General features: G+C 41.8%; 2 protein-coding genes across 2 annotated transcripts; both read right to left on the bottom strand.

The window, feature by feature from the left end:
- Window positions 1–2,321: 2,321 nt before the first annotated feature.
- Window positions 2,322–10,545, bottom strand: tph2 (tryptophan hydroxylase 2 (tryptophan 5-monooxygenase); the record flags this gene model as incomplete). The annotated part of the gene is made up of 11 exons (XM_080545031.1): window positions 10,423–10,545; window positions 9,275–9,418; window positions 7,932–8,115; window positions 7,583–7,716; window positions 6,867–6,934; window positions 6,401–6,597; window positions 5,709–5,844; window positions 5,141–5,267; window positions 4,322–4,417; window positions 3,362–3,495; window positions 2,322–2,496 (listed from the first exon to the last, which is right to left on the bottom strand). Exons 1-11 carry the CDS (start codon window positions 10,531–10,533, stop codon window positions 2,322–2,324), a joined length of 1,506 nt encoding a protein of 501 aa, XP_080401157.1. The 5' UTR covers window positions 10,534–10,545.
- Window positions 10,546–12,312: 1,767 nt separating this feature from the next.
- Window positions 12,313–26,924, bottom strand: tbc1d15 (TBC1 domain family, member 15). Its single transcript, XM_080544885.1, has 17 exons — window positions 26,845–26,924; window positions 24,650–24,748; window positions 24,481–24,555; window positions 23,799–23,940; window positions 23,155–23,362; window positions 19,886–19,988; window positions 19,356–19,556; window positions 18,040–18,168; window positions 17,827–17,930; window positions 17,319–17,413; window positions 16,727–16,843; window positions 16,237–16,337; window positions 15,994–16,093; window positions 15,034–15,131; window positions 14,710–14,826; window positions 14,158–14,244; window positions 12,313–13,982 (listed from the first exon to the last, which is right to left on the bottom strand). Exons 1-17 carry the CDS (start codon window positions 26,866–26,868, stop codon window positions 13,785–13,787), a joined length of 1,998 nt encoding a protein of 665 aa, XP_080401011.1. The 5' UTR covers window positions 26,869–26,924; the 3' UTR covers window positions 12,313–13,784.
- Window positions 26,925–27,444: the final 520 nt, after the last annotated feature.

Raw genomic sequence — 27,444 nt, 5'->3', positions numbered from 1 at the left:
GCCCAAGTGAATCCTCATGTTCAAGTGGAGGATGAAATGCAGCAGCTGAAAGGTACTCTTGGTGGACAAAGTCTGTCGGTGAAGGATCTTCAGGAGGCGGAAACAGCCATAATGTACTTCAGCCAGCAGGAAACGTTCCACAAGGAAATTGAAGCATTGACATCTGGTAGTTCTGGAGTAAAACGGGACAGTGCTATCTACAAGTTGGATCCTGTGCTGCAAGAGGGGTTGCTGAGAGTCGGAGGGCGTTTGGGCAAGGCGGCAATGCCTGAAACCACAAAACATCCCGTCATTATCTCCAAGGAGCATCATGTGTCCTCTTTGATTCTGAAGCACATCCATAACCAGCTGGGTCATGCCGGACGAAATCATATGCTCTCCAGGTTGCGCAGAAATTACTGGATTACAAATGCCAATACTGCAGCGAGGAAAGTGATTTCAAACTGTGGAGTCTGCAAGCGACAAAGGGCACAACCAGGTGAACAGAAGATGGCCGATTTACCGAAAGAGAGGATTTCTCCCGATCTTCCTCCTTTTACAAATGTGGGAGTGGACTATTTTGGACCAGTGGAAGTGAAAAGAGGACGCAGCAAAGTGAAACGCTACGGGGTCATTTTCACGTGCATGGCAAGCAGGGCAGTCCATCTGGAGTGCGCCTACTCATTGGACACAGACTCGTGTATCAATGCTCTACGAAGATTCATCTGTCGGCGTGGGCAAGTTGTGCACATGAGATCGGATAATGGAACGAATTTCATCGGAGCAGAGAGGGAGTTGAGAGAGACGCTGGATTCTCTGAACCACAGCAAAATCCAGAGAGCTTTTCTGCAAGATGGAATCGAGTGGAGTTTCAACCCACCTGCTGCGTCCCACCACGGAGGTGTGTGGGAACGAATTATCCGGATGATAAGGAAGATACTTACCTCCGTTTTTCAGCAGCAGACATTGGATGACGAGAGCTTTCACACAGTGTTGTGTGAAGTTGAGGCCATCTTAAACGATAGGCCTATCACAAAGGTATCTGATGATCCAAATGATCTTGAAGCTCTTACTCCCAGTCACCTGTTGACAATGAAAGGACTGCCTGTATTACCACCAGGATTGTTTAAAGATGAAGACTGCTATGGCAGGAGACGCTGGAAACAGGTGCAATACATCTCAGACTTGTTCTGGAAAAGGTGGATGCGGGAGTATTTACCTTTACTCCAGGAGCGTTCCAAATGGAATAGAGAGAAGAGGAATCTTGTTCCAGGAGACGTGGTTTTGGTAGCTGACTCTACCGCTCCTCGCAGTTCTTGGCTGTTGGGCCGAATACAGGACACGTTTGCGGACAAGCGTGGATTTGTACGTTCTGTGAGGGTCAAGACCAAGACTAGCGTTCTGGTCAGGCCCATCACCAAGCTGTGTCTTCTGCAAGCGGCACAGTAACTGTCGTTTTTTTTGGGATTATGGACTATGATTTTTTTAAGAAAACCTCTTGCTACAGTATGTATGGTGTTGCTGCATAATGGCTTTGTTGTTTGAATTGTATTTGTTAGTGTCTCTAGCCAATGAACAAATAGGAGCCGGAGTGTTGCAGCCATTATGTCTGTGCTGGATGTCATGTTTACTGTTGACCACTGAGTGGCGAGGGCATAGGAGTGCACAGGTATATAGGTGAGCTCACCGGTAGCCACAGGTGTTACTGATTGAACTGGTGAGCACACAGTCTTTGACCGTGTTGCCACACGCGAAACTGTTTTAGTGTATCATGTTTTTATATTAAAGTAAACAAATGATTGCAACGTACAGAAGTCGTCGGTGTTGGTATCACGAGTCAACTAAAGTTCACAGTTCAACAGTCGCGGTGACTAAGGAGGAAACAGTCACCACAAGTATTTTAAATCTTTTCACACTTTGAACGTTTGCTTGAGCCTGCCTGGAGTGCTAGGTGGGTGGGCTTTGCAGATTTGGGACTATTCCATTACTTCAATTGCACCAGGCAAACTCAAGCACAGCAAAATATTTGGAAGTTATTTAAAATACTATTTGAACAAGGTCAGTCGCCTGGTCCCAGATCTTTTGTGCTACTCCTATGACGTGACACGATGCGGTAGTGAAATTAGTTGGTTAAAGTACATCTAGATCAGGGAAGGCTACTCAGTAAACAAAGAGTCCAAAAGATGTCCTCAGGGAAGCCGGAATGTGGGTTCAGATGACGTCTTTCTAGGACGTCCTAAAGACGTCACCTGGACGTCCTAGAAAGACGTAATCTGGACGTCCTAGAAAGACGTCATCTGGACATCTTTTGGACTCTCTGTTTACTGGGACAGCCGTCATATTCAGATGCCCAGGTAGGTGTTCATTTTGCCCAGGGCGTCACACACGGTGGTGAGGTCGCTGCGGAGGTCCTGGACCACGTTCTCCAGGCTCCGCGTGTCCTTGAGCAGGTCGATGCTCTGGGTGTAAGGGTTGTAGTACACAGAGAAAGGCCTCTTGATCGACTTGGCAAACTCCCTGTTGAGGATAAAAGCAGATTTGATGAAAGGAGGAATAGAACAGCTGTTGGGAGTTGTAGTCAACTTGATGTCTTGACAGTCAACCAATCTATTTCAATTTATTGTCCCAATTTTGGGAAATGTTGTTGTTCAGTCAGGGTACACCCCTAAAAACACATTTGATAGACTTGATGATTACTGGAAACTGTGGAACTACTAGAAGGAAACAGATGGGCGTGTCCGACTTATACTGTAAAACAGAATAATTACTTGTCTGCCTTATAAGTTTGATTTAAGTCGACTTAGGATAGTAAGTTGGGTTACCTTAATTTAAAGTCAAACCCTCTTAGGATAGTAAATTGGGTTAACTTAACCTTAAGTCAAATTAATTTAGGATAGTAAGTTGGGTTAACTAAAGTATTCAATTTCATAAAGTAAGTTGTGCTGATTCAATTTGAATCAGATAACACATTGCTCAGTAAATGGTTCTGCTATTTTCCGCTTTTCTATATACTGTATGTACTGAACCCTTTTAGGTTCCATACATACATCAATACAAGCGCAGACATACTACAGTTAGAATCAAACAAGAACCAAGATCACAGGTACATTAGTTAGTGAGATAATACAACAGAAAGAACATGAATTCACAATTACCCACACTGCCCTTGCAACAAAAGGGAGCATATTTGCTTGGGAATTGTGGGTTGTTGTGAATTTCTGTTCTTTGTGGAGCATTATCCAATATATATTATACCAATAATCCATTGGACAAAATGATTTCATATAACCAAAAGGAAAACATATTTTACTAGCATACAGTTATACACTAGACTAGACACTCACACACACACGCTCTGAATTGGTAGAAGACGTAAAAAAACCTCATCTTTTCTTTGGCCTCTTCGAAGCTGTCAGAGACAAAGTAGACTTCCTGGAAGGTTGTGATGAGACACTCCTGGTAACAGGTGGTCCCAGGGTCAAACATCTTCACTGAGGCTTTGTCAGACAGGGCATGCTGAGGACAGGAGGGCAGCAATGACATGTCATTTATGGTGGCTGTGTGTGTGCTCTTAGTGTCTATTAGTGACTGATCGTTATGTGTGGGGGGGTGGTGAGTACATGGAGGGAATCAGACCTCTAAAATACAAAAATGTCAACCATTTTTCCGCATAGCCCTATCTGAGCGCTTCAAAATACATTCACCCTCCCCCTATTAAAAGGAAAAGGACTAAAAGCATTAAAACATAATGGAAACATGCGATACAAGTAGATAGCAGAGCACCTACAGTCTCACTCCTAGGACAAGACAACCTATTCGTAGTCGCAACTCTAGTCTCCTGCTGGTCAACAACACTCACACACCGACAGATCAATGCCGCATTGCCGAACCAACACCAGTGGCATTAAACAGGCTAAAATGTTTAGTCTTTTAAATAAATCAGTTTTTTTGCGCACAGTTTTTTTGCAGTTTTTTGCGTCTCAAAAATTGAGACGCACACCAATGGTGAGCTAGGAACATGGCCATCCCATGATGCACTGGACATTCAGAGAGCAGAATGAGCGTGGAATGGTAAAATGGTAAATGGACTGTACTTATATAGCGCCTTTTTTGCTGCTCCAAAGCGCTTTACAGCGGCCTCTCATTCACCCATTCACACACATTCACACACCAATGGCGGCAAGCTGCCATGCAAGGCGCCGGCCTGCTCACTAGGAGCAATTTGGGGTTCAGTGTCTTGCCCAAGGACACTTCGACATGTGGCCAGCCGCGGCTTGAACCGCCGATCTGCCAACCTTGCGATCATTAGACGCCGGCTCTACCTCCTGCGCCACAGCCTTACCTTCAGCTCTCCTATAGAGGACAGCAGACCAGCCCCGTAGGCCCTCAGCTGACCGTCCTGCTTGCACAGCCCAAACTCAATGGTGAAGAAATAACACTGTCAACAAAACACAATAAATACGGTCAGTATTAAAGTTCCTTTTAAATAACTTGATACCAAATCAGTCAATACCAAATCAGTCAATACCAAATCAGTCATTACCAAATCAGTCATTACCAAATCAGTCAATACCAAATCAGTCATTACCAAATCAGTCATTACCAAATCAGTCATTACCAAATCAGTCAATACCAAATCAGTCAATACCAAATCAGTCATTACCAAATCAGTCAATACCAAATCAGTCATTACCAAATCAGTCATTACCAAATCAGTCATTACCAAATCAGTCATTACCAAATCAGTCAATACCAAATCAGTCATTACCAAATCAGTCAATACCAAATCAGTCATTACCAAATCAGTCATTACCAAATCAGTCAATACCAAATCAGTCAATACCAAATCAGTCAATACCAAATCAGTCATTACCAAATCAGTCATTACCAAATCAGTCATTACCAAAGCCACCCCAATATTGCAGGAATAAAGGAAGACTGAAACTACTTGGAAAAACACGTTTGTTTACATAATAGGAATAACATATTAATTCAAAATACAATGTTTATTTTTGAATGCTTTCATAAATGGAATTCAAATGGAATTCAACTCCAACACTGGTTGTGGTGACTTCTGTGCCGGGCTTGGGCCTTTTGTGGCCTTTTGTGAATCACTGTGGCTAGTTTCTGTGACTCGCTGTGGCTAGTTTCTGTGACTCACTGTGGCTAGTTTCTGCACGTCCTCATCAGAGGCTCCTAGGGACGCCAGACCGATCTCCTGGGAGAACTGGGCAAACTTTGGATCGGCAAGGAGCGGCACGTGACCCAACAGCTCATGACACGTGTCCCTGTGAACATACGTTGGATATATTACACTGAAGTCATATAATCAAAATCCCACCTGGGAACACCACCACTTTGTGTCCCTTTGAGTAAGGCACTTCAGCCCTAAAATCACTCCAGGGAGAATGTCCCTGTAATCTCTCATTGTAAATCACTTTGGACAAAAGTGCGTGCTGAATGGTTAAAATGTAATATGCTTTAAATCATATACGATTTTCTTGACCTCACTTTCAAATTCTTCTGAAGCTGTGCTTCAATTCTTCCATTCTTCAAGCTGTGCTTGGTTGAGTTTACCTTGAGTTTACCTTGAGTTTACCTGGCACAATGAAACCAATGGCAAACCCTGCCCACCCAGCACCCCAGGCAGACTCAAGCAAACCTATGTCTGCCACTGTGAGTCTGTAAACATCCTGTGTGTGCTTTAGGCTCTGGTGATGTGTACTCACGGTTCAGGTGTGTAGAGGGGGTCGGTGCTGTGGCGTACATACTGAGTACAGTTGAATACTCGATAGGCCAGACCGGCCAGGAAGTCCCGTGGTGAGAGGTATCCTGCCACGGGCCTCACTGTGAAACCAGATCTTTCTGAAAATAGTCAGTGGATAATATATAAGCAATAATGGATCAGGATTTGGTCAATTTTCACTAATGAATGTACAGTACAGAAGTCTCACCGCTTTGTTATGTCTTTGCGGTCTGTTAAGCATATTTGAGTTGATAGACAAAGCCATGTTAATGCTAGTATCTTGTCGTCATCATAACGTGCGACATGTGTGACATACAAGTGGTGCGCATAATTAAACGGTTCTTCTCAAGGCCAAACTGAGTGCGATGTGGTCGTGTTGTTTTTCTGTCCGTGAATTAACAAACTACTTTGGTTGATACTATAAACGTGGAGACTTCTACTGAATAAAATGTCTCACGCAACACGGTCACTTTTTTTTTTTTATTGCTTTCAAGTTTGGAACAGGTGGTGTGTGTGAGGCTTCTGTGTCAGTGAAGGTTAGATCACAATGGTTAGCTAGTGGAGGCTACGACAATCTTGTGTATTGATTTTTGTGCCAATGTATTTGGAATGTATGTAGTGACACTGACAGTGGTAAGAACTGCAGACTTTGAGGTACTGCAGATCTGCCCATACCTCTCAAAAACAAGGACACATCTTCCAGTTGCGGAATGTTGTCCTCCCGGTACCCACAATGCTTTGTGAGCAGGGGGAGGTTCTTCAGGTACTCTCTGCAGGCGTGGGTGGGGTACAGCTTGGTGAGCTCCCTGAACACCACTCCCCAGGTCCGCACCTCCTCCGGTGTGTACTCCATATGAGGGATAGGCTGTCCGCTAAGTGGGTGAAAATGGGATACAGATGAATACTGTACCTATACTGTCTTATAATGTATTTAGCTAAACTAAATCTATCTAACTACTATTATGTCATATCCACTGGGGTAGGAATAGCAACTATGTGTATACTGTATCTTACAATAACATTTAATACAGTGTAATACATAGCCATAACAGTGTAATTGCACCGTTAATATAATAAATATAAACTTTTTTTTTTTAAATGTTTTAATCAAAGCAACAGGGAGAGCAAATGCTGCACTCACAATTTGTAATTCATGGCCACTTCCACGAAGTACGTCCTCCTCTGGCGGTAGGCATTATCTTTAAAGCCCTGAAACGGAGGAGGATGTCAAGAGATAAGGAGTAAAGTCACACAGGATGTAATGTCAAATGCCTGGCTGTCACACAGGGTGTGCCGCTCCTCGCTCACACGGCTCTGGTTGCGCTCCACTACAACCGTTCACCGCTCAGAAAAAAAACATTGCAAGTGGAGTGGATGACCAGGCCAATGGGAGAGAAGGCCAACGGTCCGATGCTTTGAATACCTGCTCCAGGTATGAGCTCCGCTCAAATGACCTCACCACTTACATGCTCTGGCCACGAGATATTATACAGCCAGCTACGGGCAGTACAGAGCCTGGACTCTTTTAAGACAGGCCTAAAAACCTTTTTATTCAAAAAGGCCTTTGACTGTTGAACCTGTGTTCATTCTTGTGATTTATTTTGTGTTTTTTTTACTATGTTTTTAACTTATTATGTTTTTAGGCTGTTTTTGTTTTTAACTTATTATGTTTTAGGCTTATTATGTTTGTTTAACTCTGTAGCACTCTGAGATTCTTTTGAATGAAAAGTGCAATACAAATCAAATGCAATATTATTATCATTAATATTAATATTATTACTATACACAGACACATCACAAAACAACTATGAATCAGATATTATGCGAGGATTGAGGATACCAACGATAACGACTTACTGGATGGTCGGCATCCAGCTCTGATCCGTACATGAGCACCCTGTGAGAGCACTGGTCCAGTTCTGAGATCTTCTGAGGGAACCATGGAACTCCCTCCCCATCTAACAAGAAAAAACACGATAGACACTCGTAATCTGAAATCTACTAGTCTAAACATATACAAATGATGACATTCATGATAATAGTTTTAAACATTTGATCATTTTTTCTTGGATAAGTCACTCAGTATAGCCTACTCACACACACGTCCATGCAGAGACATTTACTCAGAAGCAGATTGTGTCCCTCTATACTCAGTAGCCCTGACACACAGGTTCATGCGGAGGGAGAGTTACTGTGCTGTAGGTACCTGCATCAGTGGACCACTGGTGCTGAGGCGTGTTGAAGGACAGGATGTGGACGTGACCTTTGAGATGTTGCAACAGCTCGTTGAACTCTTTCTTGGTGCAGCTGCAATCTGCATAGATCTCCACCTCGGAGGCGACGCGCTTGGACATGCGCGACTCAATGTGAGCCAGGTTCACATGCTTCTCCTGGATGTTCACAGCCACAGTTGCAGAAAAGGTTTATTGCACAATATTGTTCAGTTAGTAATAATCTTGAACACTCTGGGGTGCCATTGAACGATACTTATGAATAGATGTATACACCTGGACAAAATATAAGTATGAGTCTCAGACACATACAAACACACATACACACATACAAGACACATACAAAATAATAATATATAGCCTATATATTTACCTAAAATATATATATATATATATATAGTTTATATTTTATCTGTGCTGAATACATATTTAAGAACAAATAGTATATTTAATTTACATGATGATGACTGATATAAATGTTTAGCTCAAAGAAAAATATTTAGATTCAATCTCAAAGCTGGGGTTTTGAAAACAAATATATCATTTAATCTAAATAAACCTACTACTAGAAATCCATAGCAAATCAGTTTAGTATTTAACTGCAAAGCCCTAGATTTTATCTTTTATAAGATAAAAAAAATATAGAGATTTTATAATATTTTTATATGAACTTTTCTATTTCATTTTGTTTTCTTCACTTTCGAATAAAAGTTCTCCACCACCACAAAGACTGACAGGGTTAAATCATGAAGGCCATGAATGTAGTGGGATTTGCTACCTGTTTATATGGTTGGTCAAACATCTAACCTTTCTTGCCAGGCATTACTGACAATGACAAAAGATAGTGTCAGAGCGCCAGAGATCTCACACTAAGATCTGAGCAGCCTTGTCTGATTACCAGAACACACCCATTTCTCCTGAGGTAGGTGGGGTTACTTAGCATATTTTTGTAATTAATCTAGCAAAGGATAAATCACAGATTTAGATTTAGGATTAGAGGTTTCTCTGATTTAAATATTTATTTCTGTAATTTTTGTAACAATGTGTTTTTCCACTATATACAATGTACATGTAATATGTATCGCTTGCAAAATATTGATTTTTAAATCATTTAAAAAGATGGTGCCTGTGTGGTGTCCATATTCATTTAGACCATATTTGTACGCTACTTATAGTGACATTTACCAACTTTGCAACCCGTAGAACACCGACCAAATCAGACAAATGTTATAAACACTTGATTGATAATCCACAATGTGCATTACTGGAGAAATAGGACACACAGAGCATAAGTAGAGAGTGATTGTCAGACACCCACCTGGAACAGGCGCAGGGCTTTGACCAGGCATCCCACCTCGTTCTTCAGAGAGAACACGACAGCGGTCCTCCCTGCCTCGGCGCCCGCCTCAAGGCTCTCTCTGTCGGGCTTCTCATCGATGGGACAGAAGGACGACCGCCGCAACTGTGGAGCATAATAAATAACACACCGTATAAAGTCTAACCGGAGTCTCAGTCTACCCACAATGTAGATCTCTTTAGAAACGTTTCCTTACTGCCTCAACCAACTTGAACATATGAAGAGTATTGACATAACGTGAGCTTAGAATGATAAGGTTCTATCTCCGTTTAGAATGATAAGGTTCTATGATCTCCGTTTAGGGCAGTTCAGAGATATTGAGCGTCAAAGTTTTTACATTCCATTAATTATGTTCTGTGAGATGGAACCTTTGTATTTTATGAATTATTACTAACTCAAAAATGTCAACATTTTTAAAATAACACCACACAGGCATGAATAAACACCTAATGGATCAGATTATGTAAAAAAAAAAAAAAACTAAATTTTGACCAAAAATGGAGATAGAACCTTATAATTCTAACGTCACGATAAGGCTACAAATCTACTCCATCTCCTCTTCTTAGCGTTTACACAACCAGAGTGTTGAAGGCAACTAGGTGCAAGATTAGATCAGATCAGGAGAGAGGATTTCCTCTTTTCTGAGCAATTTAAACACTAGATAGCCTACATATGAGCATCACTCAGAAAAGAGAAAATGCCTTAGTAGTGTTTAGATCAGATCAGATTAGATTAGATTAGATTCAACTTTATTGTCATTGTACACATCTAGTACTGACACAACGAAATGTAGTTTGGCATCTAACCAGACGTGTGCAGAAAAACATCCTCTAAGCACATAGGCTATGAACCTGTTCTTCTCCAACGGGCGCACTGGTGGATCAAGACCACCGTTTATAACAATATAGGCTATCCAATAGGCTATCAATAAATCGATCAATCAATCAGCACATTAATAAAGCCATCCGTCTATTGCATTACATGGAGTGCTGGGCAGCAACAGAGATGTGCGCTCCCTGTGAGTCAGTCCCATCAGGACCAGAATGAAAGAAAAAGAGCACTGATCTACTGCACTGTGGATGACACAGAGAGGTCCAAGAGCAGCTCACCATCTGGCCTCCGGTGTGGTGCTGCTGCTGCTGGTCGAACATGGCAGAGTCTAGAGAGAGGCCCCGGCGGGACCAGTACTTGCTGGAGAACATCATCATAGCCGGCTGCATCCTGGGCACCGGCTCAGGGGCCAGGCCGCTCCTCTTCTTCAGACGGGAGGATGCCATGGAGAACAGAGTAGCCTAATGGTGCTTTTCCACTACAGGGCTAGCCCGGGTCGACAAGTAAGCTTAGAAACTTTATTTCTATAGCGCCCCTTCTCAGCACGGATGCACAGGGTGCTTTACATCAAAAAAAAGGCGCAATCAAACATCGTCAAAAGAGATTAAAAAACAAAAACGTTGGTGGAGGAACACCCCAAAGGGACAACATAAGACAGAAGGTCTAACTCTCTGAACTTGACTGCAGCTGCCCTCCTCCACCCGTGTGCGAGGCTAGGATATGTTCTGCCAGCAAGCCCCTGCCCAAGCCCCTTTATATAGTGTGACGGAGGGCGAGGCATGGGGTACTGATAAGACATTCCCCCTCGCGTTACTGTTGACAAGCAGGCTCATAATACACACACACACACCAGATGGAGATGCGTTTGAAGAGCTATCTCCTGTTAGGCAAGCAGAGAGCTCTGTGAGCTCTGTGAGTTAAAAATCTGTGTTAATCCACCTGTTCAAATGCACATTCACCACTCTAACATAGCTAAAGAGAGTAGGCCTAACTTCATATAACAATGCCAGTAGCAATGCAAACTCCCACCTGCTTTGAGAGGAACTAAACTCCTAAGAGAAGAGACAGATATATCGCACAGGACAGAACCCTGAAAGTGTTTTTGATGTCAGAATTGTATATAGGCAAGATACTTTCTATGCCACTATGACCTTGAAAGCCAAGGAGACCATCGACACAAGGTGAACATAAGAGGACAAAAATCTCTTCCTTCATGCATAATTAATATGGGAACCTCACACATGGTGAAGCAATTTAATTGAATTAGGCCTACATGATGATACACATCATCACACCAGAGCTGGATAAGAGTGGATTTGTCTGGGTGTCTGGGTGATGTCCAGTCTGGGGAAAAAAGTGTGTCTATTTCTGCCCATTCAGAATCCCCACAACACTGTTTACAGGTGCAGCTGAATGAGGAAGCATCTGTCAGTCCGCACAAAGCAGCTTCTCTTTTAATAAAACCCCCCCAGGAGATGACAGATAAATCATAGCTGTGAGCTCTGTGCTATCAGCCGGCTTTGAGGCAATTTCCTGTGTGACAGGAAATGAAAGCGGGTGGAGATGGGAGGCGAGGTGACCGAGGCTGTTTTGTTCTAATTGTGACGTCGCGTTATGAGCAGATCTTTGTTGATACTTCACTCCGATGGCAGCATCTTCCATCAAAAGATCCAGAGAGTTCTGTGGACTGTCAACCACGGCTGAAGAACGTCATGTCCTGACGTCCATCAGTGACTTGAAAGAGGCAAAATGCCATTTGGAGCCGTGCATGGCTTGCATTTTAAGTGGAATTATGGGGGGGTGGGATGGGGTGGAGGAGGGGGGTTGCTTTAATACTTCAAGGCCCTCAGTGACATTTCTGCACAAGTTCATGAATGAAATTGGAAGTGATTTACATTAAAAGGGCTTCACTATGGAAAACATGTCGAGGATATAAAATATAATAACAGCTGGTTTAAATTATGTGAAATATGAAAATATTTCAGAAATAACACTTTTGCTCAATTGGATTATGTACAAGAGATTTATAAAGTAGAATGTTTACTACCTTGCAAAAAGTAATACAATTCCCTTCTCAGGAATAATTTCAGGTCAACACATTTGTTTTTAAACTTCAGCAGAGTTTCAAGTGTAGCCTACCAACTATTAAAACCCAAGCAATTGTGAAAAGACTGACAGATTTATTATGAATCCAAGGTCAACTGAATTGTAAAAGAATGGAACAGGGAGTGGGGGAAATGATAGAACACAGGTATATAACAGGATTCAACAAGTGAAAATAAATGCTGAACCACTGGTTTTATTGCCTGGAGCATTATAAAATAGAACATTGTTCTATCTATGGCCTGAAGTGCCTATCCAACAGCATTACAAAGGCCACGACTCAAAGTGCATATCTCACTTTTTCCCTGTACCAAACAATAGTCCACAATTCAATATTTTGAAAGAGACAAAAATCTAATTATAATCAATACATTAAATGTATTGTCGAAAAAAATTAAATATAATTTGTATTTCTTAGCCCAAAACAAGATTGACAATACATCCAAATAACGCTTGTGCGCCAACTATGGTTTAAAATAAGTCTTACAACATTACAATATATGTGTGGTATCCGCTTGTTAAGTCGTGACGTGTAACCGGGTCCAACGTTGGCTGAGGCGCTGTCTTCGAAATGCCGAAATAATAATAATAATAAATTATATTTATATAGCGCTTTTCCGAGGCTCAAATACCCTGACAATATGGAGAAAACGGGAAAGTGCAGTGTCCCTTGTTGTATGAATAGATCCGAGTCTAAAAAACGATTAAACTGTCATTCTACCGTAGTTCACAGGTACTCTGGTGCGGGGAATTTCTGGTTTGGACTCGGAAATGGCTAAACGTCACTTTTGACTTCAGACTTAACAAGCGGATAGGGCGGGCCCACTCTTCATAGCCTTGCCCGGTTTAATCAAATAAAGAATACAAAAAGATTTAAAATACAAATGTCAAACATGTGGGGAAAAATATTTCCTCTAGAGGACATATCTGCAAAATATTTTATTCCATATCAATATGGATGACCGAAATAACAACAAGTCATTAATACTGGAGATTGAGTACACAATGGAAGGCTATACTTTTTCCATTCACTGGGCAAGCTGGACAAAAGCAAGTTTGTAGGTTTTTCAACAACCTGTCACTTATTTTCAATAAGAAAAGTGTCAGTGTATTGTACAGCCCTTTGGTCAGTTGTTAAAATCAATGTATGGCCAAATTTTAATTAACTAGCCTAATTTTTTCAAATGTGTATCAAACAACATTTAAGTTTCATGATTATATTTGGATACTTTGTGCATGATTCTGAGATGGGTTACTTCAAATGAACCACAGCACATTATTACTTACAACGCAAACTCACCTCAACCCTCTATAGAAATATAATTATCAAGAGAAAAGGAATGACTATTTCAATGAAAGACAATATGGTACAAGAAATTACAAAAATAATAACATTTGAATAATTTTAAATCCTTTTTACATTCTTTTCATTTCTCTTCTTAGGGACATGATAACATGGCGTCGGTTACCAACTGAAGCACCGATTCTCTTTTGGGTGTGTGGAAATTGAAAAGTCTTTGTTGAATTCTGTTGTTCACTATGATATGAAGGCAACTTTGCACCCGTTGTGGGGGGTTTCTCTTAAATGTCCATGACCATTGGTGAAGACCTCTTGTCTCTGTGCAGGTCTTGGTGACGGGGGCGTCCCAGGTGTTCCCAACCCCCTCGTTTCTAACCTGGACATTTCTGTCTCAGTGTTGAATCCCAGAATTTCGCTTATTGCGTGAGGCAAGTCCTGAAAAGAAAAATCAACAATGTCAAGATTACCAACCAAATATGCATTCTCAGCCCACATAGGCTTATTGTTGTATTCTTCAAAACGATAGAGCATACAGTAAAGAACATCCTTCTTTGTAAACAAATAGAATGAATTTGGTTCATTACACAATACTACAATAACTTGAATGTACCTTGCAACTTCTGATCTGCACACCGATAGCTTCTGCCTTTTGAAGGATTTCTTCAATGTTCAATTTCATTGAAAGTTCATTGATGTGCTGTTAAAACAGGAAAAACTGACATTAACATTGAAAGTGGACCTCAACAGAACATCCCTCCATTCAGAAAAGCAGTTATTCTCACATGTTACGGCAGGTCAGAGTTAAAAGGACTTTCACATAATAAGTCAAAAACAGATTTGCGCTGGGCCAACCGTTGTTTTCAACAGAGGACGCCACTGTGCTTTCCTCATCAGCACACTCGCTCTGGAAGCAAGCTGCGTTGTTCCTTGTGTTGAGCTCAGCTTATGTGAACGGCCTCTTACCCAGTAAACAAAGAGTCCAAAAGACGTCCTCAAGGAAGCCGGAATATAAAGACGTCATCTGGACGTCCTAGATAGACGTCATCTGAACCCACATTCCGGCTTCCCCGAGGACGTCTTTTGGACTCTTTGTTTACTGGGTAGGCTCTTGCTACTCAGCCTAGATGAGTTAAACACAGTGGTGAGGAGGATCCTCTGTTACCTTGAGGATTTCATTGAATCCATAATGTTCCTCCATGATTTTCTGTTTTTCGGAGTCGAGGATGGCACAGCACACCAGCAAATGGAAGTTCTGGCAAGGCAAGCCAGTCCACATGACCTGAGCGAAATCAAATGTAGGTAAAACGTAACACAATGAAAGACAATAATGACATGTTAAATCTTTAATCACATGTACGTTGTAACCATATGAGACAAACTGAGGAGAGAAAGGAGGGTTGAAGAACGTAAAGGGGAAAGTGGCACAGGAGAGGCAGTTGGTACAGGAGAGGCAGTTGTGCTGACGAAGGTGACGGACAGAACTCACCTCCCACAGTCGAAGCACGTCCTGGAAGCTAAGCTCCCTCTTGAAGCGGATCAGTAACCACCGGAAACAAAAATACAGGTAGCCTGAATCCTGTGACTCTGGAATGGAAGAATGGAAACACAGGAAGAGGAATTATAGGACACTAAACATGTTTTATGACCTAAATATTTACAGATTCATGTAATCCTTATGATTAAAAACACCCACATTTTAGTCAGATGAAGCTATTTGACTCATAAAGCCATTGTAGTCATATGAAGCCATTGTAGTCATATGAAGCCATGTGAGGAGATCCAGTCTTACCTATAGTTAAGGTAGTTCAAGGTGCTCTTACTTAGGCTTTGTTCACACTGCAGGTCTTGATGCTCAATTCCGATTTTTTTACACAGATCCGATTTTTTTGTTTGACAGTTCACATTACTTTTAAAATGTGACCTATATTTGACCTACATTGACTAGTGTGAACATTCCACGTCCCTGAACAGACCCGCATATGCAGAAGAACAATAACAATGACGTCAAAAACATAAAGGATGTCAGGCGCAGAGCACTATTTACGGAAGTAACCATGGATAATAATAATAATAATAATAATAATAATAATAATACATTAGACTTATATAGAGCTTTTCTAGACACTATATAATATATATGATAACATATATAGGATAACATGATAACGTTACAACCGGTTTCATTTTCAAGTTTTTGTGCAGCGGAAGCCGGCAAAGATATGAGCAAGATATGAGCAAGTGCGTCTAGAGTGCAGGGTTGCCATATGGGGCGGGTTACCGCCGAATGGGCTACTGGATTTAGCGGTTATAGACTGGGTCACATTTCACTGCCGTGTGAACGATGCCCTAGGTAGTTAAGGTAGTTCAAGGTAGGTCTTACCTAGGTAGTTAAGGTAGTTAAGGTAGGTCTTACCTAGGTAGTTAAGGTAGTTAAGGTAGGTCTTACCTAGGTAGTTCCAGAAGGACAAGTCCAGCAGCCTCAGCAGGGCACTGAGCTGGATCAGCTGGGTCTTCATGCCCTGCATCTGCTCCTCAAAGTTCTGGTGCTGTTCAAACACACACGCACGGACACACACACACACACACACACACACACACACACACACACACACACAGGCGTAAACATACTATCCTCAGACAAAACAAAACGATAGCGAGAGACAAAACAAAGCATTTTACCACCATTTACCATTTGATCCATGAAGGAGACGAAACACCAGAAGGCGTCCACCTCGTTCTCCATCACGTACAGGACCGGGGAGAGGAGGTCACTCATTCCCTGGACATACCCTGAATAGGAGCAAAGGGAAAGATCCCAGAGAGTTAGCATCAGTAAGGGTTACATAGTCCACATGTGACAATTTACAAATTGCACAAAAATGCAGGCTAAATGCATTTAGCATAGATGACAAAATGCACGCAAATGCTAACCGGTAGATGCTATGAATCGTGAACACCAATGGATTTAAAAACTGTTCGGTTGAACTAGCACACCGGGTAAGTCACAAACAAGGTCACAGAGAGTCAAATCAGCTGCTGTTGCTAAATGATGTTGTACGTGATGAATCACAAGAATTTCATTAATGGCATTCCACAACTGCAGTATCATTAAATGCATATTCAACAATCTGGTAGCATTTCACCGCTGCACATGGCTTGCAAACAAAGTTATCACTCACCCAGGTCAAAGTCATACATGCAGTACGTCATCAAGATGTCATGAAGTAAGACCAAGCCTGGGTTGTCTATGCCCTCATAGAATCTGTTGGTTCGGTCTGTTCGGTTTACATCTTTTTCTGAAAAGTCAAGAGGTAAACTGACAATAAATAAACAATTGGAGGTCTTATTTCAGGTATATACATATATACTGTATATATATATATATATATATATACACACACACAGTGCATCCGGAAAGTATTTACTTTTTCCACATTTTGTTATGTTTCTCCAATCAAGCTGTAGAAACATCTGAAGGATGATGAGTGGAAACAGGATGCACCTGAGCTCAGCTTTGAGAGTCATAGCAAAGGGAGTGAAGACTTATGTACAAAACTTTTTCACATTTTTCTTTTAATCCATTTTGGAATAAGGCTGTAACATAACAAAATGTGGAAAAGTGAAGGGGTGTCAATACTTTCCAGATGCACTGTATATACAGTATATATATGTGTGTGTGTGTGTGTCCATATTATGAAGGTATTACAGACGCCTCTTGAAATTCACACTGTAACTCATTCACAAGATGGTCTGAACGTAACAAGATTGTACCTATCAGGCTCCTGTAGTCCCTCAGCCTGGAGTTCCTCCTCTCCTGCTCGTCGCTGACTGACTTCCACTGGAGCTTCATCCTGAAGTACTCATCCCTGGTTTAACAGTTGAGAAGGGAAACATGAGGCCAACCTTCAGCTACAGAAGTGCAATTTTGCCCAGTAAACAAAGAGTCCAAAAGACGTCCTCAGGGCAGCCGGAATGTGGGTTCAGACGACGTCTTTCTAGGACGTCCAGATGACGTCTTTAGGACTACAGAAGACGATCTGTAGTCCATAAGGCGTCCTAGAAAGATGTCACCTGGACATCCTAGAAAGACGTCATCTGGACGTCCTAGAAAGACGTCATCTGAACCCACATTCCGGCTTCCCTGAGGACGTCTTTTGGACTCTTTGTTTACTGGGTGATAGTGATGATATAATCTTCTAAAACATTCACACGATTATGCCTCACGAAATACACATTGCTGACTATTCAAACACAGTAAGTTCTTAGTTACGTCACGTACGTTTTCCTCCTCTGGAGGTTTTTCCTCTCCTCCTGAGTGCTGTCCCACGGGAAATACCCCAGGAGGAACTTCCAGGCCTCTTTCCTCACCGCATGGCACAATCCCTGCATGACCAGGACAGGACAGAAATGAGATCCAGTGTAATGAAACATACTGACCTTGAAGAATATGTAACATTAATGAAAGACATGTAAAATCGAAAAATCTATGTACCCCTTTGAATATGCTTTTCTTGAGATCAGGGACATTTCGCATCCTTCCCTCCAGGTCTTGATGCTCCACCCAGTCCTCTGCCGACAGCGGCTCCCTCCTCTGTACCTCCGGCCTGGCTCCCAAATCAATCTGAGAGCAACACAACCAAACACTGACACAATAAGCAGGGCAGGTACTCTTCTGTAAATGACCACAGGAACAAAACAGATAAAAACAGAAAGGATATCAAAAGTCACTGAGAAGGAGAAACATATCAGACTGCCAGTTACTTTCAAACAAACCCTGCGGGAAACACATCATAAGAGAACGACAACTTGCTGTCTTTCAACTGATAAATTTCACCTCATATGGGACCCTATCCTATCCTACACTGAGACCTTGACCTTCCCCCGACTCTGTAGAAACTGGAAGCCTTTAACTTGTATTATTTATTTTAATTTAACATTTTTTGTTTGTATCTTATTTTCTATTTGCTCTCATGTTTTGTTTTTATGTTTTTGATTTAGTTTTTATGTTTTTGATTTAGTTTCTTAAGTCTTTACATTTTGTAAGTATTTTCTTTTTTTTTTTTTTTATAAATTTGTTTTTCTGATTTTATCCCTTTTTCACCCAATTTGGTAGCCAATTTAACCCAATTTAGCATCCAATTATCCCCTGCCTATTGCATGGGATCCGCCGCACGACCCCGTGGCCGGCAGTCCCAGAGGAGGGCGCCAGGCAGACTAGGCTGACTGGCTCCTCGAGCCCAGTACCGTTATTCCGGCACCCAGGGGGCGGTGTTGCGCGACGGATCCTAGTCCAGAAATACTCCTATACCCCCCTCGGAAGCGGCCGGCCAATATGCCGCTTCCCGTGTGCCTCGGCCATATCTGGATCTGGCGAGCCGGGATACGAACCCCGGCCCCGGTGGGCAGCATGCACTAGCGGCCAGTGCGTAGACCGCTACACCACCGCGGGGCGTGTAAGTATTTTCTATAGAGGGTATACGGTACGTACCTTTTTATAAATGCTGTATTCACAATTGATGCTCTCCAAAAAAAACAATAAACAAAGTTTAAAAAAACCAATAAACAAGAGAAGGACAGGGCGCTTAGGTGGCGTAGCGGGTTAAGCGTCGACCATGTAACCGCAGGGTCCCCGGTTCGATTCCGGCCGGGGACATATCCTGCATGTCATCCCTCCTCTCTCTCTCACCGATCCTTCCTGTCATAATCTATACTGTACTGTCAATAAAAATGAAAAATATGAGTGGGACTGCCCCACTCAGAAAAAATAACTTAAAAAAAAAAAAAAAAAAACGAGAAGGACTTGCTCACCCTGGTGATGACCTCAAAGCCGGGCTCCTCTTGCTGATTGATCTCCAGTCCTGGGATGACTTCTTCCAGGAGGTCAGCCACCTCCTCCGGGGGGCGCTGTTGCTGCTGCTCCAGCTCCGGGCCCCGGAAGGCGTCGAAGATGTAGTTGGTAACCTTGGAGAAGCCGCCTAGTGTGGCCACGTACGGATCCTTCTTCAATTTCTATGGGAACACAGGCACGGGATGATGCCCAGTAAACAAAGAGTCCAAAAGACGTCCTCAGGGAAGCCGGAATGTGGGTCCAGATTACTTCTTTCTAGGACGTCCAGATTACGTCTTTAGGACGTCTTATGGACCACAGAATCGGATTAAAACGTCCTAAAGACGTCATCTGGACGTCCTAGAAAGACGTCATCTGAACCCACATTCCGGCTTCCCCTGAGGACGTCTATTGGACTCTTTGTTTACTGGGTGGGTGGCACGATTATCAGACACAAACACAAAAAAATGCATCACATATTTGTTTAATGATGATTATGATAGCCCCTTACGTCAACAAGGCCATAGTTGTTGTCGTCAAGAAGGTTCTCAAAGGACTGGGAGAGAGCTTTGTTGGGGGCGCTGACCAGCAGACAAGTGGTGTCATCTGGAGCCCTGAGGACAAAGTAGAGTAACACATCTATCAATCTTCAATAGAACTAAGACGTCTGACGTCCCCAAGTCATTTTCAGAATATCTTAACTTGAGGGGAGGAATGTATACCCAGGACTGAACATGCACTAGACCTTGAATAACTCTGCACTGCACTTTATATACAGCACTATCCATGCACTGTCTGTCCTGTGTTGTCCTGTTTTTGCATTTGTATTGTACTTGTTTTGTTCATATATATGTGAAAAAAGCATAAATGCACCTTCTGTAATGCCAAAGCAAATTCCTATATGTGTCAAGCATAATGGCAATAAACGTTATCTGAATCTGAATCTGAATACAACAGAATGTTCTGAACAGAATGTATATTCCACAGAACACTCGTCGTACAAAACGGACATCCACGGGCGTGATGTGACACTATAACAAAATAACTGCCGTTGTGACAGAAGAGACAATAACAGTTATTTGCATGTGTCTGTGTGTGTGTGTGTGTGTGTGTGTGTGTGTGTGTCCGACGCGTTACCACACAGTTATAGATTAATGTTACTGAGAGTTGTTGTTGCTGGGATCACGTCTTTCTTGCACTGTTTCCCTAGCAACACTAGAACAAAAAGCTAGGACGGCTAAAACAGCCAAATAAAACAACTTCATCAAATGATCACACACAATGTTTCTACACACTTCAGGGATATGGGAAAAAAGGAAGTTGCTAATCATCATCATTTTAGGGTCAAGTGGAGTTTATGTTCTGCACTCCAGTTTGGTTTCCTTATTTAAAATGAGCTGCCTAAAGAGGCGGCGCTAAGATGGCGGAGGAGTGAACCAGGTTCCATCATATATAAAGCCATTTTAGGCCTACTCCCCCAATATTTATGTGGTTCAAGAACCCAGAGTACTTACTCCTTACGTTCCAACGACTGTTATCTGCTAAATGTCCCCAAAGTTCGCACTGAATTCGGCAAGCCCTCCTTCATGCACTTTGCACCCGCTGCCTGGAATTCACTACAGAGCACTCTGAACCTGAAGGAACTCATTTCTCTTGGAACTTTTAAAAACCTTGTGAGTAACTTGGAATCAGCCTCATATCGTTCTTGCGTTCTTGCGTTCTTTATATGAAAGTCCCATTATTTAACTCTATTGCTCTGACCAGATTGTATGTTGTCTATTTTCTTGTTGTTGATTTGGTGTTGTTTTATTGTGTAATTCTGCATTGTCTGTATTAACTGTCGAAACTCAAAATTTAAATGTTTTAAGATGCTGTCTTGGCCAGGCTTCCCTCGGAAAAGAGATGATTGTGTCTCAATGGGGCCGACCTGGTTAAATAAAGGCAAAATAAAATGTAAAAAGGCTTTGCAGGGGCCTATTCATCACACCCGTATTTCGTAAGGGAGGCTTATAACGTTTGTTTTACTCTGATTGATAAGGGCACGATATCCACAGGGAGTTGGACAAACTTTTGTGAGTAACTCTGCTTGTTACAGGAGGCAAAATCAATATTTGTTTTAAATGTAGTTTGCATGGTGGAGAATAGTGCCAACGGATTTGTCTGTGGACTGTGTTCCGTTTTGCTTGATTGATCGAATTCAAACATTGATTGATCGAATGCAAACATTACACAGTTACACTAACATCAACAAATGGAGGTCTCCAGACGTCAATCTGGGTGCTTTGGTTAGTAACGAGGGCCTGGGGCTTCTAACGGTCTACCTAATGCTACAGGGGCAACAGCGGTTCGATCCCCGGCTGGCCACATGTCACAGTGTCCTTGGGCAAAACACTGAACCCCAAATTGCCCCCAATGAGCGGGCCGGCGCCTTGCATGGTAGCTTGTCGCCATTGGTGTGTGAATGTGTGTGAGAATGGGGGAATGAGAGGCCGTTGTAAAGCGCTTTGGAATAAGGCGATATAAGTCAGTCCATTTACCATTTACATTTTACAGACAAAGTGCAAGCCTCAGCCTTCCAATTCATTTAGATTCTGGAGTTCACCACAAACAAAAAAGACATTAGGTTACCGTAGAAACACGGTACAAAGTGTGATGTCATCTGCTCTGCTGTTCTCTGTTCTTTTGCCTGGTGCCTGAAAATGCCCAGCATTTAATCCAAACAATTTAATTATGAAAGGGCCGTGATAAGAACTTTAATAACAGCTAGCTATCTGCTCTGCGATAAAGCAACACATTGCCTGTGTACAGGGAAAAATAATCTGGTGTGATATTTGGCTCAAACGAAAGCCAGGTTCTTTCAAGAGGAGAGCTCCATACTGGAAAGTCAGTCAGATGGACAGATGGAGACAGAGAGAGACAAGCGGTTTGTGCCGGACCTCATGCAAATCACGACTATTAGCATATAGATAATAGAACCAGCAATTTCAGGGGGGGGAACTCATTATCGTCTATATACCAACACATAGCTGAGACGTAAAGGCAGCAAGCAGGAGCCTACAGCTAGAAGACACTCTACCAGCAGAATAAAACACTGGTCTCCTGGTGGTTATAACTGCAGCAGGGAATTTATTCTCAACAAATCCACTTTAAAAGACCACTAAAGAGACTTTGTAACTGGGGTTACAAAGTTAACTATTAAAGGTTACATACTTTAATAGTTAACTAACTTTATTTGACTAACTTTATTTATTTTTATTAAAATGGTCAAAAAGAGGAAGCTTATCACACTTTCTCAAGTGAGCAGACTACAGGACTGACTGGGCGTGACGCTCGCAAGTTTTATTGACAGTTCACATTTTTTATTGACTCTGATTGTGAGCCAATCCCAAAGCTTTTTAAGACGGCTATAATGTTGACCGATTGACCTATCGCTAAGCCACGGCCCCTTTGAAAACTCGGACAAACAAACAACGCTTCACTGACAGTGACTGACTGACCTTGACTGAATGACATTCAATGACTTACAATGGCGGGAGTTGGCAAATTTCTGATTTCTGATTCACCACAGCAAGTAATAGACATGTTTTTTTTAAAGATGACAAGAATATTTCGTCTAGAAGCTTTTCACCATCAGATATTAGCGAGTTGTTTGTCCAAGTTTTCTGCCTGTAGTGACTTTTGCTGTGATATGATTGGACAATTTCTATTTTGGGGCGTGGCTTAGCGATAGGTCTATTGCTTTCAACATGGCTGCAGAGATTGTCAGACGAAGGTACTCACTCGCTGAGCAGCGCGTATCTCCTTATGCAGTCCAGGAACCCTTCGCTGCCTCCCTGGTGGAAGTGGAGGGCAGGCAGGAGGTGGGACAGCTCCTTCAGCTGGAAGGTCAGGTAGCACCAGCCCTTCTCCTTCACGGTGATGGACCGCAGGTCAAACACACTGAACGTGAACGCCCACCTGCTCCTTTCATGTGTATGGTTCATCGTACCTGAAAACACAAACGCAATCCAGCCATTTCAGTCCATTTCAGTCCATTCATTCAATTTATTTTTAGTGTTCCACCGTGGTGGACGTTGAGAAGACCTAAAACATGCATGACCCTCAGAACCTTTTACCTGCCTCTAAACCTTTTCAACTTTGAGAATGACTCCACACAATGAACCACACAATCTATACTGACAAACAAGTGGTTTCTTCAAACATCCCACATATCAATCCAGCAATGAAATAACTGAGTCAATCCTCAGATGCAAGTAATCTGCCAATAAGAGTCTGAACAAAACAGAACTGTACTGTGTACTGTGTTGGCATGATTTCGTAGCAGTGCCGGAAAGGACAATGTGAAAAAATAAATATTATCTAGCAAATTACAATTAGGTAAGGTAGAGCCTGTAGTGTATAAAGCCATCCCCGAGTTCACCCACCCTCTCCGTTGGTACAGGGTTTCCTCCTGAAGGACACAGCGTTGATCATGTCCCACTCTGTCTCATAGCTCTGCTGCTGTTCCACCGCCGGGCGGGCCCCCTCCCTGGAAGGCTGCGCCCACTCCATCACAGAGCTGGAGTCCTGGGGAAGGAACACAGTTGACCTGTTAATTACATTTTACATTTTTTGGCATTTAGCAGACACCTTATTCCAAAGCAATTCAATACATTTGACTAAGCAAGTGAATCATCAATCCACCAGTCGTAGCAGGAGGAGTAATCTAGCTCAGGCCCAGGGCCATTGGCAGTCTCAGTGATAGAAGGATTTTTTATTTTTTTATTTTATTTATTATATATATAGACACTGTAGAACAGAGAAACAGTACAAGGGGGGCAGTAGAAGTCTTAGGGGACACAGTAAAGGGGAAAAGCGGGTGTCTCAGGAGACACAGTGCTGGGGGGTAGTGGATGTCTCAGGAGGAGCAGTTAAAGTTAAGAATACAAGCCGTTACCCATCCCAAGGCCTTGAACAGCTGTGTGGAAGGTGCTTTCTAAAAATGATTTTTACAGTGTCTTTGCTGGGTCAAATTGATTGTTTTCAGATGTCAGCTGGAATGTTTTTTTGGAGCTTTAAGGGGGTGTGGTGGGGGGGTCAAAGGGGGGGTCAAAGGTTAAGTCAAACCTTGCCAGCGCACAGCATGCTAGATGGATCGACAGTGTCTTCCATAGGTTTATATTCCACAATGATTTCACCATCCTAGTGAACATGGAGAAAACAAACACACTTTAATTAACAATAATACAATAATAAGTTCAGTATTCAGAAACATCATTTAAAAAAACTTATGTACCTTATCAACTATTCGTAGCAACCCTGAAAGAAGTAAGTCTGACCCTTCACCGTCATCATTGTTTGAATGTATGAAGACACCTTCATGTTCAAATATAACCTAAAGGAGAGAAAATAGAGCAGTGATTCATTGTGAAATCAATACAGCCACGCACAACATAAAAATATTTCTAGAGGGCATTATACAGTTTTCAAAGTGGAATTTGGAATTTGTGTTTTATGAAGTCAGTGGGCATATTTCCATACGTTTTCAACTTAACACGTTGATAGGTAATAAGGAGGAACCCAACAACTTTAGACTGGATGGAGCATTTTGAAGGAGCTTGAGGAACTCGAGGTGAGAATGGATGAACTAGGCCTAACTGGCTACCAGTCTCTCAGAGAATTGAATTCAAAGTACTCCTAATTGCATACAAATCACTAAAATGGTCTCGGACCAAAATACATTATGAGATCTCCTCCCAACCGCAAGCCAAGCCCCTAAGGTCATCTATTTACTTCTTATATTTGCTTTTATTCATTATCATTTTTATTTTCTTACTATACCTCTTGCTGTATTAAAAAAAAAAAAATATGTATGTAAAGCACTTTGAATTGCCCCTGCTGTTTGAAATGTGCTATAATCTTGCCTTGCCTTTAACTGCGGTCGGACGTTTAGAGGAGACACAGAAGTCAGTAGAAACAGCGACCGGGCCTAGCTATCACTCATGCCACTCTTCATACTTAACTTGACAAAATCAACTTAACTGTGAGAAGAACGAGATGCTAAATCGCATAAACACACCACTGGTTAATTTGTTGCAACTGATTAATAAATTGGGGGAACTGATTAATATGTGTGTTTGAACACATCCCTACAAGCAAGCAATTGGGACTAGATGTCGAAATGTAACTCCCATGTCTAACTAACATGTAAGGATAATAATGAGGAGTTGAGGATGTTCGCAGTCCAAGAAGGTCTAGATTAGAGAGTCCTGGCGGGATATTAGCTAGAGAGCATGTTGTCTTTGTGACTTGGTGGAGGTTAGATCTCCACGGACAGATCTTTGCATGGCACCACTGCCTAGTAGAGGTTTCTCTCGGGCATATCAGGGCTGCTGGATCGCAGGAAACTGACCTGACCTGACCACATCCTGACGTGTCGTAAACTTGCAAGGGCAGATACAGATACAGGGCCCGATAGACCACATCCAAATGTACCTAGACAGATCGTGATCTTAGAATTATAAGGTTCTATCTCCATTTTTGGTCAAATTTTTGTTTTTTACATAATCTGATCCATTAGGTGTTTATTAATGCCTGTGTGGTGTTATTTGTCAAATGTTGACATTTTTTAGTTAGTAATTCATAAAATACAAAGGTTCCATCTCACAGAACATAATGGAATGTAAAAACTTTGACGCTCGATATCTCTGAACTGCCCTAAACGGAGATAGAACCTTATCATTCTAAGCTCACGAGATGTAGTGGCTATTATTGTGTTGAAAACACAACCGGGCCAATAAGTAGATTTATTGTCACGGTGGACCAAATCCCCCCAAAAAGTAAGAGACAGGGTAAACGTTGTTAAATTGGCAGGAGGACCTAACTAACTAACCAACCCCCCCTAGGCCCATAAACGAGACTTCTTCTAATCACAACATGGGTAGCTAGATCTTCTCGTCTCGTTTCCGGGTCTTACTAACCAATCAGCTACGTCCAAGTGTTTAACTGTTAACTCGTGAGTTTAGAATGATAAGGTTCTAGAATCTCCGTTTAGGGCAGTTCAGAGATATTGAGCGTCAAAGTTTTTACATTCCATTATGTTTGGTGAGATGGAACCTTTGTATTTTATGAATTACTAACTCAAAAATGTCAACATTTTAAAAATAACACCACACAGGCATTAATAAACACCTAATGGATCAGATTATGTAGAAAACTCAATTTTGACAAAAATGGAGATAGAACCTTATAATTCTAACATCACAAGTGGCCTGTAGTTTTACTAGTCTGTTGTTGTTGTGGTTGCTACTACTAGCCCATCTGGCTATCAGCTGATCTAAAGTAGGACAGATCAATAGCATGCCAGGGATCAAATACCACCCATTTCCGTTCAATTCACCTAAGCTTAGTTAAACTAAGTATATTATAGATCTCTTAGCATGAGATAAACTGGCAACAAAGAGGTAAAAGGGTTGTGTGCATGTCCAGTACCTTGGGAGGAGTATCAGCCGCCATGTCGCTAAGAGGACGTAGCCTTGGCTGCTCACGTGTCTGTCAGCCTCCACAACAACACTACTGACAAGTCATCTTCCGCATTCCGTGGCAGCGCATGCGCAGTCGGCATAAGGTGTATGGAGGACCAAGTCTGTCAAAATTAACAATAGATATATAGATAAATAAATCTGATAAAGTGGAAAAGTAAGAATGAATGTGGAAAAGTAAGAATGAATGTGGAAAAGAAAGAATGAAAGAATTAATGTGGAAAAGATCTGAATATTCATTTATGTAAAATAAATAAGGAACACTGGTATTTTGTCAATAATAATATCTGTTAAACAATAAATAACCAATGATGTCATCAAATACATGTTTGTAATAATGAATGAATGTGGAAAAGAATGTGGAAAACAAAGAATGAATGTGGAAAACAAAGAATGAATGCGTAAAAGAATAAATAAATATAGAAAAATATATTTCATTATTATGTGTGTATTCATTCATTTATTTGTTCATACATTCATTCATTTATGTATCGATATATTTATTGTTAATTTTTACAGACTTTGACAGGTCCTCCATATAGGTTCCCAC

Source organism: Nansenia antarctica, assembly GCF_963989245.1.
Source record: "Nansenia antarctica genome assembly, chromosome: 14".
Classification (NCBI taxonomy): Eukaryota; Metazoa; Chordata; class Actinopteri; order Argentiniformes; family Microstomatidae; genus Nansenia; species Nansenia antarctica.
This window is presented reverse-complemented; position numbering and strand designations above follow the sequence as displayed.